The 14,552-nt window shown below is 45.0% G+C and overlaps 1 protein-coding gene across 1 annotated transcript in view; it reads right to left on the bottom strand.

The window, feature by feature from the left end:
• Positions 1 to 1,683: 1,683 nt before the first annotated feature.
• The window catches only part of MPP4 (membrane palmitoylated protein 4), a 66,189-nt gene continuing 53,320 nt past the window's right edge, over positions 1,684 to 14,552 (bottom strand). Inside the window, exons 19-20 of the mRNA XM_040441490.1 lie at positions 3,637 to 3,771; positions 1,684 to 2,110 (exon numbers count right to left, since the gene is read on the bottom strand). Coding sequence (XP_040297424.1) covers positions 1,925 to 2,110; positions 3,637 to 3,771 — 321 coding nt within the window. The 3' untranslated portion in view covers positions 1,684 to 1,924. The remainder of the gene's footprint in view (positions 2,111 to 3,636; positions 3,772 to 14,552) is intronic.

Below are 14,552 nucleotides of genomic sequence, written 5' to 3'. Positions count from 1 at the left end.
TGTATGGTTATTTTCTCCTACTCCTATTGCTTGGGCACAAACTGATATGCTCTCTCCAGGCTGGAGGGGGTATAGCCTGCAGGGGAGGAGTTATCACTTTTCAGCCTAGTGTCGCCTCCTAGTGGCAGCAGCAAGCTATACACACGGTCCTGTGTCCCCCAATGAACCCCGCGAGAGAGAGATTTTACAGGTGAGTTTCACAAAAATCTCGTTTTTGCGGATCCATGCCCATGTGTATACTGTTACAACACATTACTGTACATTACATTAATGATTAAAAATGTTATGTTTTGTTTGCGATCCGCAAATAAAGGATCGCATACGGAAACCATACAGAAATTTTTTGCGGAACTACAGATCTGAAACACAACAGAAACCTAAAACTGAACAACGGATCCATTAAAAACTGACCACAAAATACTGAAAAAGCCATACGGTTGTGTGCAAGAAGCCTTACTCAAACACGAGCGTGTTTTGTAGGGCTGAGTGGTTCTCGCCATGCTATGAGGCCGTGCCCAAAGGCCACTTTCACATGGTCAGTATTTATAAGCCAAACTCAGGAGTGGGTCTAAAACAGAAGAAGCACTAATGTTTCCAGTATAATTTTTTCCTCTGTAGGTTCCACTCCTGGTTTTGGCTTACAAATACTGATTGTGTAAAAGTGGTCTTCAGCTGGGTTCACATGTTATGGCTGCTGCGTTCAGATGAATCCTTGGCCACAGACAATGGGCACTTGATTACCAGGTTTTCCATTATAATCGTGTGGACATTGGACACTAGGAGTGGGTGGGATGTGGGAATCCAGTCTTTTGGAAAGTAATTATGCATGTGAAGTCACTCGACCAGGAATCACAGTCTCAGCAGTCTGACCCAACCCATCTGACTTTAATGACATATCCAGTACATACACCTTACAACTAAGTTCAAAGTGCTACAAAAATACACTTTACATATCTGTGAATGATATTATTACATGTAATACCAAGACTGTGGTTTTTCGCAGTATTGGCAAAAATACATAGATCCGTTTTAAAGGGAACCTGTCACCAGGATTTTGTGCATAGAGCTGAGGACATGGGCTGCTAGATGGCCGCTAGCACATCTGCAATACCCAGTCCCCACAGCTCTCTGCGCTTTTATTGTGTTAAAAAACAGTTTTGATCCACATAGAAATGACCTGATATGAGTCCTGTGTCCGGAGAGGAGTCCAGCAGAAAGGAGCCCAGCACCGCCCCGCGTCCTCCGAATCTCCTCCTTGCTGGCTGACGTCACAGAGCTGGAGCGCCGAAATCCTGCGATGCGCGAGCTAGCGCATGCGTAGTTCTTTCCCTGTGCTGATGCCAGCACAGGGAATGAACATGATGCCGACACTGCGCATGGCCTAGCTCGCACATCCCGAGATTTCGGCGCTCCAGCTCTGTGACGTCAGCCAGCAAGGAGGAGATTCGGAGGACGCGGGGCGGTGCTGGGCTCCTTTCCGCTGGACTCATCTCCGGATACAGGACACATATCAGGTTCATTTGCATATTGATCAAAACGGTTTTTTAACACAATAAAAGCGCAGAGAGCTATGGGGACTGGGTATTGCAGATGTGCTAGCCGCCATCTAGCAGCCCATGTCCTCAGCTCTATGCACAAAATCCTGGTGACAGGTTCTCTTTAACAAAAAATGGCAATAACGCTGAAAGCAAAACGGTGATAAATCTGTATCTACTAACATCCAAAAACGCTTTACTGAACAATAGCTCTAAATCTGCTGAGTGATATGCAGGGATTCTTAGTCATCCTACTTAATCCAGTAAACGTGTACAATTCATAGGGTGCTATTAGATGCCACGCTCTCCCTACATTGTCCCATAAGACAATCTCACATTAATTCATATAGAATGCTCGCATTAGGTAAATAATATCGGCGTTAAAACAATTATGAATCTGAGCAGATCCAAGCTGCAGGGATCCACTGTGGCTCATCTTGAGCACGACGGATAGTGGACAGGAGCTGAACAGTAGCAGACTGCAGATCATCATTCACCAACACTTGGTCCAAAAATTGGCTAAATTGCTCTTCCATCTTCCTTGCAGATTCTTCTATCTCCTGAAAGTCTTCCTCCTGCAGATACATCCAGATCAGAAAAGTGACCCTTGTATAGAGTGCAGACTTACAGGGAAACAGCAGCATGTTGTGAAGCAGGAGGAGCTGAGCAGATACATAGGGGTGCATTTATTAAGACCACCGCTTTAGACAGCTTCCTAGCGGTCTTATAGTCAGACCATTTTGTATGCCTAAAACAGGTGTCGAAAATGGTAAATGAGACGGGCCTGCTGGCCACGCCCACTTTTTTTAACATCTGGCGTGAGTGGGGAAAAGTCGCAATCTGCGCCAGAAATACACCTAACATAGGCATATTTCTGTTTAATAAATTACCCCCATTGATTTCTGGAAGAAGATTCCGTAAAATCTGCAATTTATACATTTAAATTCCCCCTTATTCTAGGCTCTGAAGTCCAGGAGGCGGTCCTATCAGTGATTGACAGCTATAGCTGTATGAACAGTCATAGAGGGAAGGGTGTCAGTCGTTGACAACTGTGAGCTATGGAAAATCTTTTAAAGTTGAGTTAAAATTTTGCATGCCGGGAAACTGGCATACAGCAGAATTTTAGTAAATGGGCAGGTATAAGACTAAAGGAGTTTGACTTAACTACCTTTAACGCAATAGGATGTACATGTTCTTTATTTCATATGCTGGAAGTGGTGTATGGGGTGGGTGCCACTTCTGACACCCACCTGCAGGGATCAACACCGCAGCCAATAGCAACTGTAGCATCCGAGTGATTAGACAAAGGGAGGAGACTCTGGTGTGTCTGCACCCACTAATGTAACGGTATTATACTGATTATTTTGTTAGTTCTTTTATAATGAAAGATTCACATGTGATAAAACCACACGGTCCTTGTAATGTCACTTTGTGTACAGCACTGTGTATTGGGATTTACAGGACATATACCACTTTTAATGGCCATTAGGGCTGAAACGATTACTCGACTGAATCGAGTAATTCGACACCAAAAAAAAATCCTTGATGCGATTTTTTTGCATTGAAGATTTGTTTGTATCGCGTCACCACGGAGCGGGAGTGAATCGCTTGCTATTACTCCCGCTCTGTGGTCTCCCGCTGGCCCGCAATACTCACCTTTCCAGCAGGGGGCCTCCGGACACTCCACAGCACATCCATGGTCCCGCGCTGCACTGACGTACGCACGCTGTGACCTGACTCGTTGTGTGGCGTCAGACGCAGGAGTGTCGGCGATGCCCCTACTGGAAAGGTAAGTTGGTGCAACTAAGGCCGGGCGCCCGGAGTGCACAGCGTTATAGGTGTCAGGAGGAGCGGAGGGGGGAGAGCTGAAGGCACTGGGGGATAGTGGAGCCGATGGCAATGGGGGGTACTGAAGCACTTGGGCTGATCACACAGTGGGGACTGATGAGTTTTTATAAAGGAAAACAGTCTATTTATTCATTTTTTCTTATTAGAATACTCTTAATTGTAAATAATAATCAATAGAATACTCTATTACTGAAAATCGTTTACTGCAGCCCTAATGGCAATAATGTGTACATAATTAAAATAATGACAGTACCTTAAACTTCTGGTTAACATAGTAATCAGTGATAACGCTGGCATTTCTTCTTGTCTGCCTCATACAGTTTCGGCTTGGTGGTTTTATAAATATTACATATGGTTTAAGTTCATGTGTCCGAGACCCCATAATACCCTGTAAAATGACAGAAGGAAATGAATATTTTTTTTAGCAAATCTAACAGTCCCTTGTGGTATTAAAGATGGCTAACAGTACACAAAATGCCTATATATACTGTCTATTATTTGAACCAATGGAGTGCATAACACAAAGGCAGACCATGCCACCTCGATGTAGGGAGTGGGATCCCAATGATGAATTGTTCTTTTTACACAGTCATTAAAGGGTTTCTGCCACCAGAAATACTGTTATGTAGCTGACTGATATAGCGATGCGCTAATGTCAGCACTACATAACAGTATGTTTCTAACATTAGTCCCTGCAGCCGTTTTTGTTAAAAAAGCACTTTTATTATATGCTAATGAGCCTCTAGGTGCTATGCGGGCGTAAAATCAGCACCTAGAGGCTCCGTCCACTCACGCTTTATCCCGCCCAGGTCCAGTGTTCTGCCCGCCCAGCTCCTCTTGATTGATGCCACTGTTCCCTGCATCGTTGGCGAAATCCCGCGCCGTTCACTTTTGTCTTCGGCGCAGTGAGTGAATGATGCGATCCTGGTGCCGGATTCCTCACTGCGCCTGCGCCGACTAAGTCACAGTGAGGAAGCCGGCATCAGGAGAGCGGCCTTCACTCACTGTGCCGAAGACAGAAGTGAACGGTGCAGGCGCGGGATTTCGACAATGAGCTGGGCGGGCAGAACACTGGACCTGGGCGGGATAAAGCGTGAGTGGACGGAGCCTCTAGGTGCTGATTTTACGCCCTTATAGCACCTAGAGGCTCATTAGCATATAATAACCTAATAAAAGTGCTTTTTTAACTAAAACGGCTGCAGGGACTAATGTTAGAAACATACTGTTATGTAGTGCTGACATTAGCGCATCGCTATATCAGTCAGCTACATAAAGGGTTTCTACCACCAGAAATACTGTTAAGTACTATGAGAAACTTCTGTTTACATGCAGCCTCCAGTAGGGGGAGCTCTGTTCATAATGATTTCTACAGCTCCCAACGTGTTCAATGTCCAGATATAGTGAGATTCACCTAGTTGCTGAAAGCCAGAAATAAATTATTTATTGATTTATTTCATTATAGTATTTAAAGGGGTTCTGCACTTTCATTTAACTGATGATCTATCCTCTGGATAGATCATCAGCTTCTGATCGGCGGGGGTCCGACACCCGGGACCCCCGCCGATCAGCTGTTTGAGAACGCAGCGGCACTCCAGCAGCGCCGCGGCCTTCTCACTGTTTACCGCCGGCCCAATGACGTCACGACTAGTATCAACTAGTGTGGGCGGGGCTAGCTCCATTCAAGTGAGCACAGCTTAGCCCCGCCCACGCTAGTTGATACTAGTCGTGATGTCACTTGGCCAGCGGTAAACTGTGAGAAGGCCGCGGCACTGCTGGAGCGCCGCTGCCTTCTCAAACAGCTGATCGACGGGGGTCCCGGGTGGCGGACCCCCGCCGATCAGAAGCTGATGATACCAGAGGATAGATCATCAGTTAAATGAAAGTGCAGAACTCCTTTAAAGTAAAGCTGTCAGGAGTATGAGCAGAATCACAGGCAGCATGTAATTCCTACTGTCTCCCTGGTTACATAGTTGTAACCTGCCTGTATTTTCCCTTTAAAATATAAACCATTCTGCCTAATATTGTGTAGAACTCTCTCATGACCCTCAGACATGGACTCTACAAAACCTCTGAGGTCCTGTGGTATCTAGCAGCAAGACATTAGTAGCAGATAGGCCATAAATATCTGATTGGCGGGGATCCGACACCCAACAACCCCACCGTAGCTGTTCTGCAGTAGCTCATTGGGATAGGGGAATAGTGTCTGACTGGGGGAGGCCCCATCTTGAGAACAAGGACCCCGTATTCCCCTGTTTTAATTGAGCAGCATTCATGCATGCAGTTTTTATGGGACTGTTGAGATAGTAGAGTACAAGTGCTTGGCTATCTCTGACAGTCCCATAGAGTTGAATGGAGTGCCAGTGTAAGAGAGACACACACTCAGCCGTCCATAAGGGCCCACAATAGGTGCTTTCAGCAATGGACAGGGGTCAGCATAGGCACGTGGCACTCTGGAATACACAGGTAACTGTGATGCATTGTCTTTTGACACCATTCTATGGTTGCCAGCTTTAACTTTTTAAGAGATTTCTGCTATAGTAAGTAGCCTGTAGGATCAAACCAGATGGGCTTGCCTTCATTCCCCACTCACATCAATGAGTTTTGGGCACCGACAACAATGTCACCAGTTGCATAGTTACAGTTGCAAGAAAAAGTATGTGAACCCTTTGGAATGATATGGATTTCTGCACAAATTGGTCATAAAATGTGATCTGATCTTCATCTAAATCACAACAATAGACAATCACAGTCTGCTTAAACTAATAACACACAAAGAATTAAATGTTACCATGTTTTTATTGAACACACCATGTAAACATTCACAGTGCAGGCAGAAAAAGTATGTGAACCCCTAGACTAATGACATCTCCAAGAGCTAATTGGAGTGAGGTGTCAGCCAACTGGAGTCCAATCAATCAGATGAGATTGGAGGTGTTGGTTACAGCTGCCCTGCCCTATAAAAAACACACACCAGTTCTGGGTTTGCTTTTCACAAGAAGCATTGCCTGATGTGAATGATGCCTCGCACAAAAGAGCTCTCAGAAGACCTACGATTAAGAATTGTTGACTTGCATAAAGCTGGAAAGGGTTATAAAAGTATCTCCAAAAGCCTTGCTGTTCATCAGTCCACGGTAAGACAAATTGTCTATAAATGGAGAAAGTTCAGCACTGCTGCTACTCTCCCTAGGATGGCCGTCCTGTAAAGATGACTGCAAGAGCACAGCGCAGACTGCTCAATGAGGTGAACAAGAATCCTAGAGTGTCAGCTAAAGACTTACAAAAGTCTCTGGCATATTCTAACATCCCTGTTAGCGAATCTACGATACCTAAAACACTAAACAAGAATGGATTTCATGGGAGGATACCACAGAGGAAGCCACTGCTGTCCAAAAAAAAAACATTGCTGCACGTTTACCATTTGCAGAAGAGAAACTGGATGTTCCAAAGCAGTACTGGCAAAATATTCTGTGGACAGATGAAAACAAAGTTGAGTTGTTCGGAAGAAACACACAACACTATGTGTGGAGAAAAAGAGGCACAGCACACCAACATCAAAACCTCATCCCAACTGTGAAGTATGGTGGTGGGGGCATCATGGTTTGGGGCTGCTTTGCTGCGTCAGGGCCTGGACGGATTGCTATCATAGAAGGAAAAATGAATTCCCAAGTTTATCAAGACATTTTGCAGGAGAACTTAAGGCCATCTGTCCACCAGCTGAAGCTCAACAGAAGATGGGTGTTGCAATAGGACCACGACCCAAAGCATAGAAGTAAATCAACAACAGAAAAAAATACGCCTTCTGGAGTGGCCCAAAAAGAGTCCTGACCTTAACCCGATTTGAGATGCTGTGGCATGACCTCAAGAAAGCGATTCACACCAAACATCCTAAGAATATTGCTGAACTGAAACAGTTCTGTAAAAGGAATGGTCAAGAATTACTCCTGACCGTTGTGCACATCTGATCTGCAACTACAGGAAACGTTTGGTTGAAGTTAATGCTGCCAAAGGAGGTTCAACCAGTTATTAAATCCAAGGGTTCACATACTTTTTCCACCTGCACTGTGAATGTTTACATGGTGTGTTCCATAAAAACATGGTAACATTTAATTCTTTGTGTGTTATTAGTTTAAGCAGACTGTGATTGTCTATTGTTGTGACTTAGATGAAAATCAGATCACATTTTATGACCAATTTGTGCAGAAATCCATATCATTCCAAAGAGTTCACATACTTTTTCTTGCAACTGTATATAGGATATTTACTTGTTTTTCATTTGGGTCTGTTCTCAGTTTTGAGGTGATTTTTCTTACACTACCACATGTCTAAGCTTATCTTTATATACACATGGATAAAAAAAAAAAAACCTGACCAAACCCCAAACTCATAGTAATCATTGGTTCGGTCTCTCATTGCATTTGATTGTAGTCTATATTATTAGTTTAAATTGTAACTGTCTCTTTTTTTTTTTGTAATGTATAGGGGCAGTGATACTGATCATTTTTGTAATATGCTGTCAGTTTTTTATGGCCATTTTCCATCAGTGTGTTCATCCATTTTCTGGCCGTGTGTCCGTTTTTAATGTCCGTTTTGCATCCGTTTTTATTGTCCGTTAAAAACGGACATGAAAAATGGATGAATTTGACCCACTCTTCTGAGAACACACACAGGACAGTAGGCCCCCAGCTAAAATAATGTCCCCCATACTGTAGGATTTTATTTTATTTTTTTTGCTGCCCCCCAGCTTTAATAATTCCCCCATGTAGGCCCCCAGCTAAATAAATGTCCCCCATAGTGTGTTTCTTTATATTTTTTTTGGTTCCCCAGCTGGAGTCCGGGCCCCGCCTCTAGTTTCGGACTCCAGCCCCTCCTCTCTTCCGGCTCATACATCGCAGTCTGCGATGTAAAATGGAAGCATTCGCCCCATAAGACGCAGGGGCATTCCCCCCCCCCCACACACACACACTTTTGGGGAGGAAAAAGTGCGTCTTATGGGGCGAAAAATACAGTAAGTAGAGAAATTGATACTTGGAAATTTGCTAATTTTTTCACATTTTTGGTAAATTTGGTATTTTTTTAACAAATAAAAAATTTTGACTCCATTTTACCAGTGTCAAGAAGTACAATATGTGACGAAAAAACAATCTCAGAATGGCCTGGATAAGTAAAAGCGTTTTAAAGTTATTCACACAAAGTGACACTGGTCAGATTTGCAAAAAATGGCCTGGTCCTTAAGGTGAAAATGAGCCCGGTCCTTAAGGGGTTAACGGCCGTTAGACGGGTGCACTCCTGTCAATCGGCTGTTAAAAACGGTCCCATTGATTTCAATGGGGTCCATCCGGCCGTATAAACTGCCAAAAATAGGACATGTCCTATTTTTGGATGGACGCTATTCACTGGCCGTTAAAAGAACGGCCATGTGAATAGCCCCATAGACTTTCACTGGTGCTAAAAATGGCCGTGTGACGGCCGATACTTAGACGGCCGTCACACGGCCATTTTTCACTGTCGTGTGCATGTAGCCTAAAGTAACGCTCCCCTGTCTTCTGTTTACTTAACTGTAGAGACAGAAGACGGGGGGCATCGCCAAGGTTCAACATGGGCCACTTTAGAGCTATTTTTCTAACAGAAATGTACGATTTCAGTAATTAAAGTATATTACAAAAATGGTCAAATGGTTACAAAAATTTAAGAAAAGAATCACAGTTACACTTTAACCTGTTCCGGACACATGACGTACGGTACGGCATGTATAGTTCCGATCACCGCTGCTCGGCAGGCGGTGATCGGAACTCGGTACCTGCTCAAATCATTGAGCAGGCACCTTGGCTAAATGCCCCATGTCGGCGATCGTAGCAAACCACAGGTCAATTCAGACCTGCAGTTTGCTGCGTTTCCGGGACCCGATAACCCAGAATAGGATGGTGATTGGTGGTGTGATAATACACCACCAATCACCATCCTTAGATCCTGAGTGGTGATGGTGACATCACCTCTCAGGATCGCTTTCATTGGCCTGCTGCAGGGGCGGGAGGTTCAAATTAACGCAGCGCTATTCTCCTCCTTTTGTGTCCGGGAGCCGAGGATCATCAGAGCCAGCACCCCCATCTGCGCCCCAGCACCCAGGTAATTAGGGAAAGGCTAGGGACAAGTTAGATTAGGCAAAGTTAGGGAAAGTTAGTGAGAAGAAAAAAAAAAAAAAAAAAAAAAAAAAAAAACATTACTGATTGCATCACCCTAAATCGGGTGTCTGGGGTCCACAGCACAGCGGTGTGATCCTAGACCCCCCCAGGGGTGCTGCAGCTTTTTTTTGGGGGGCGCAAGCAGTTATTTTTTTTTTTGTGTGCGTACGCTGACTGTGGCCGGCACTCTTAGCGTCCGGCCACTGTTAGCGCATCGCACACCCCACCGCTCATCAACTTCGGATGGTTGATCAGCGATTTAGAATTTTATTTATTTTTTAAATTTTTTTTGTCTTTTTTTTTTTTGTCTGTTAGGTTTAGGGTGAGTTCGCGAACAACCGTGCCCCCACACGAACACCAAATAAAGATTTACGCAGACACACTCCCCTATGGCCCGCCAGACGTTCTTGGCCGAGGAGTCCCAGTGAGGACGAGGATGACCCCACTTTCCTTTTGTCATCCTCCTCATCATCTAGCGATGATGATGATGAGCCCCCAAGGCGGCGAAGACGCCACCAGGCGGAGCAAGGGGACCGCCATGCTAGGGACCCTGTGGCCCACCCTAGTACGAGCAGCTCTGGGGCCGTGATTCCTGATTTTGAAGGCCAACCAGGAATCCAGATTTCCACAGTGGCCTTCACTGAATACGACTTTTTTTTGTCTTTTTTTCAGTGACCACTTTGTAAATCTGATGGTGGAGCAGACGAACCTGTACGCCCAACAGTTCGTTGCTCAACACCCGGGCTCCTTTTTGGATAGGCCCGGTGGCTGGCCCCGGTCAGTGCAGCCGAGATGAGGATGTTTTGGGGCCTCGTGCTGCACATGGCCCTAGTCAAGAAACCTAGTGTCAGGCATTACTGGAGTGGGGACGTCCTCTACCAGACCCCACTTTACAGTACGGCCATGACACGCTCCCGGTTTGAGGCCATCCGGAAATGCCTGCATTATTCAGATAATGCAGCATGTCCCCCTCAAGGTGATCCTGCCTATGATCGCCTGTACAAAATCAGGCCGGTCATCGATCACTTTGGGGCCAAATTTGTACAGGCCTATGTACCTGGAAGGGAGGTCGTGGTTGATGAGTCTCTCATTGCGTTCAAGGGGAGACTCCTTTTCCGCCAGTATGTTCCCTCTAAGCGGGCGAGGTATGGCGTGAAGCTGTACAAACTTTGTGAGAGTACCTCAGGGTACACTTACAAGTTTTGTGTGTATGAGGGGCGAGATTCCCGTATTCAACCCCCAGAATGTCGCCCAACTCTGGGTGTTAGCGGGAAACTTGTGTGGGACCTTATGCACCCACTGCTAGATAAGGGTTACCACGTGTACGTGGATAACTTTTATACTAGTATCCCCTTGTTCCAGTCCCTCGCCGCCAGATCCACGTCCACTTGTGGGACTGTGCGGAAAAAACGCGGCCTCCCTACCCACCCCCTCCAGGTACCTATCCCCAGGGGTGAGACCTGTGCCCTTACCAGTGGAAACCTGTTGCTGGTCAGATATAAGGACAAGAGGGATGTCCTTGTACTGTCCACAATTCATGGTAACGGCATCACCCCTGTCCCTGTGCGAAACCCCGGCATGGTACAAAAAAGTTGCAGTCTATTTGGTGCAGGTTGCCTTGTACAACTCTTTTGTGCTGTCCCGGAGCGCTGGCAACACAGGGACATTCCTTCAGTTCTATGAGGCAGTCCTCAAGGACCTGATGTTTTCTGACCGGGAAAGAGCAGGCCGGAGTACCTCGGGAACTGGAGGCGCCCGGATCGTCCCTGGCCAACACTTTCCAGGTGTGGTCCCCCATACTGGAAAGAAGGGACGGACCCAAAAAAGGTGCAGAGTGCGTCACAGGAGGGGGATATGGAAGGACACCACTACTCAGTGTGACACGTGTCCCGATCATCCGGGCCTCTCCATTATTGGTTGCTTCAGGGAGTACCACACTTCCATGGAGTGCTAAATTTATATCCCAATTTAGCCACTGACAATCGGATAAAAAACTGGTTCTCAGACTTGAGACCCTAAAACAAAAAAATAATAATTTCAAAAATATTATTTAGTAAAACAAATAAATTTAAAAAAGTTGACATATTAGGTATCGCCGTGTCCGTAAGAATCTGCTCTATAAAAATACACCCCCCCCCCAAACCCCTCAGATGAACACGGTAAAAAAATAAAATAAAAACGGTGTCACCTTACATCACAAAAAGTCATATGCCCCCCAATAAAACCGTCCTCTCATCCCGCAAAAAATGAGCCCCTACCTAATATAATCGGCTAAAAACAAAAAAAAAATGACAGACCATGGAGATACAAAAATGTAATTTTTTTAAAAATAAAGATAGTATAGTGTAAAACATAAATAAATTAAAAAAGTAGACAAATAAGGTATCGCCGCGTCCGTAAGAATCTGCTCTATAAAAATACCCCTCCCCCTAATCCCTCAGATGAACAGTGTAAAAAAAAAAGAATGAAAAACTGTGCCAAAAGCTATTTTTTGGCAAATTTTCCATTTTAATCAGGTTTTTTTTTCCAATAACAAAGCAAGGGTTAACAGCCAAACAAAACTTAATATTTATTACCCTCATACTACAGGTTTACAGAAACACCCCATATGTGGTCATAAACTGCTGTATGACCATAAGGCAGGGCGCAGAAGGAAAGGAACGCCGTATTGCTTCTGGAAGATAGATTTTCATGGCCTTTTTATTTGGCACCATGTCCCATTTGAAGCCCCCCTAGAGTAAAAACTCCATAAAAGTGACCCCATCTAAGAAACTACACCCCTCAAGGTATCCAAAACTGATTTTACAAACGTCGTTAACCCTTTAGGTGTTCCACAAAAGTTATTGGCAAATGGAGATGAAATTTCTGAATTTCTATTTCTGGTAACCTTGCCTCACAAAAATGTAATATAGATAAGCCAAAAATCATATGTACCCTAAAAATAGTCCCAACAAAACTGCTACCTTATCCCGTAGTTTCCAAAATGGGGTCACTTTTATGGAGTTTCTACTCTAGGGGGGCTTGAAATGGGACATGGTGTAAATAAACCAGTCCAGCAAAATCTATCCCAAAAAGGATATCTTACATTGAAGGTACTGATAGTGTCATTCAGAAAAACCTAAGACACACGCTACCGTGCAGATAGAAGTCTGATTCTGAGATTAAACCTTAACCTGTCACACAGTGCAAAAAAAAACAGGTCTCACATTTCTATTCAAGCAAATCTGTACTGTTTTAGCTGCTCAAGTTATTTGTAGTGACCGTAAAAGCACACTTTTTTTTCTGGGTTGAAAAACTATTCCCAAATTTGCCATTCTCAAAATTGTGGTGAACGGGAACAATGAGGAAAACATCTAATAAGGGACGCGGACGTGGACATGGTCGTGGTGGTGTTAGTGGACCCTCTGGTGCTGGGAGAGGACGTGGCCTTTCTGCCACAGCCACACGTCCTAGTGTACCAACTACCTCAGGTCCCAGTAGCCGCCAGAATTTACAGGGATATTTGGTGGGGCCCAATGCCGTTCTAAGGATGGTAAGGCCTGAGCAGGTACAGGCATTAGTCAATTGGGTGGCCGACAGTGCATCCAGCACGTTCACATTATCTCCCACCCAGTCTTCTGCAGAAAGCGCACAGATGGCGCATGAAAACCAAGCCCATCAGTCTGTCACATCACCCCCATGCATATCAGGGAAACTGTCTGAGCCTCAAGTTATGCAGCAGTCTCTTATGCTGTTTGAAGACTCTGCTGCCAGGGTTTCCCAAGGGCATCCACCTAGCTCTTCACCAGGGGTGGAAGAGATAGAATGCACTAACGCACAACCACTTATGTTTCCTGATGATGAGGACATGGGAATACCACCTCAGCACGTCTCTGATGACGAAACACAGGTGCCAACTGCTGCGTCTTTCTGCAGTGTGCAGACTGAACAGGAGGTCAGGGGTCAAGACTGGGTGGAAGACGATGCAGGGGACGATGAGGTCCTAGACCCCACATGTACGCCCTACCGTGTGCCCGTACAGTAGTTTACGGCCACATATGGGTGTTTCTGCAAACTACAGAATCGGGACAATAAATATAGCATTTTGTTTGGCTGTTAACCCTTGCTTTGTTACTGGAAAAAATGGATTAAAATGAAATTTGAGATTTTAAATTTTTTGGCAAATTTTCCATCTCCATTTGCCAATAACTCTAGGGTCTCTTTCACACGGGCGTTGCGGGAAAATGTGCGGGTGCGTTGCGGGAACACGTGCGATTTTTCCACGCGAGTGCAAAACTATGTAATGCGTTTTGCACTCGCGTGAGAAAAATCGTGCATGTTTGGTACCCAAACCCGAACTTCTTCACAGAAGTTCAGGCTTGGGATCAGTGTTCTGTAGGTTGTATTATTTTCCCTTATAACATGGTTATAAGGGAAAATAATAGCATTCTGAATACAGAATGCATAGTAAAATAGCGCTGGAGGGGTTAAAAAAAAATAATTTAACTCACCTTAATCCACTTGATCGCGGAGCCGGCATCTCCTTCTGTCTTCATCTTAGCTCTGTGGAGCAACAGGACCTGTGGTGACGTCACTCCGGTCATCACATGATCTTTTACCATGGTGATGGATCATGTGATGACCGGAGTGACGTCACCACAGGTCCTGTTGCTCCACACAGCTAAGATGAAGACAGAAGGAGATGCCGGCTCCGCGATCAAGTGGATTAAGGTGAGTTTAATTTTTTATTATTTTTTTTTAACCCCTCCAGCGCTATTTTACTATGCATTCTGTATTCAGAATGCTATTATTTTCCCTTATAACCATGTTATAAGGGAAAATAATAATGATCGGGTCTCCATCCCGATCGTCTCCTAGCAACCGTGCGTGAAAATCGCACCGCATCCGCACTTGCTTACGGATGCTTGCGATTTTCATGCAACCCCATTCACTTCTATGGGGCCTGCGTTGCGTGAAAAACGCAGAATATAGAGCATGCTGCGATTTTCAC

This window comes from Bufo bufo, chromosome 7 (assembly GCF_905171765.1).
Source record: "Bufo bufo chromosome 7, aBufBuf1.1, whole genome shotgun sequence".
In the NCBI taxonomy this organism is placed as follows: Eukaryota; Metazoa; Chordata; class Amphibia; order Anura; family Bufonidae; genus Bufo; species Bufo bufo.
This window is presented reverse-complemented; position numbering and strand designations above follow the sequence as displayed.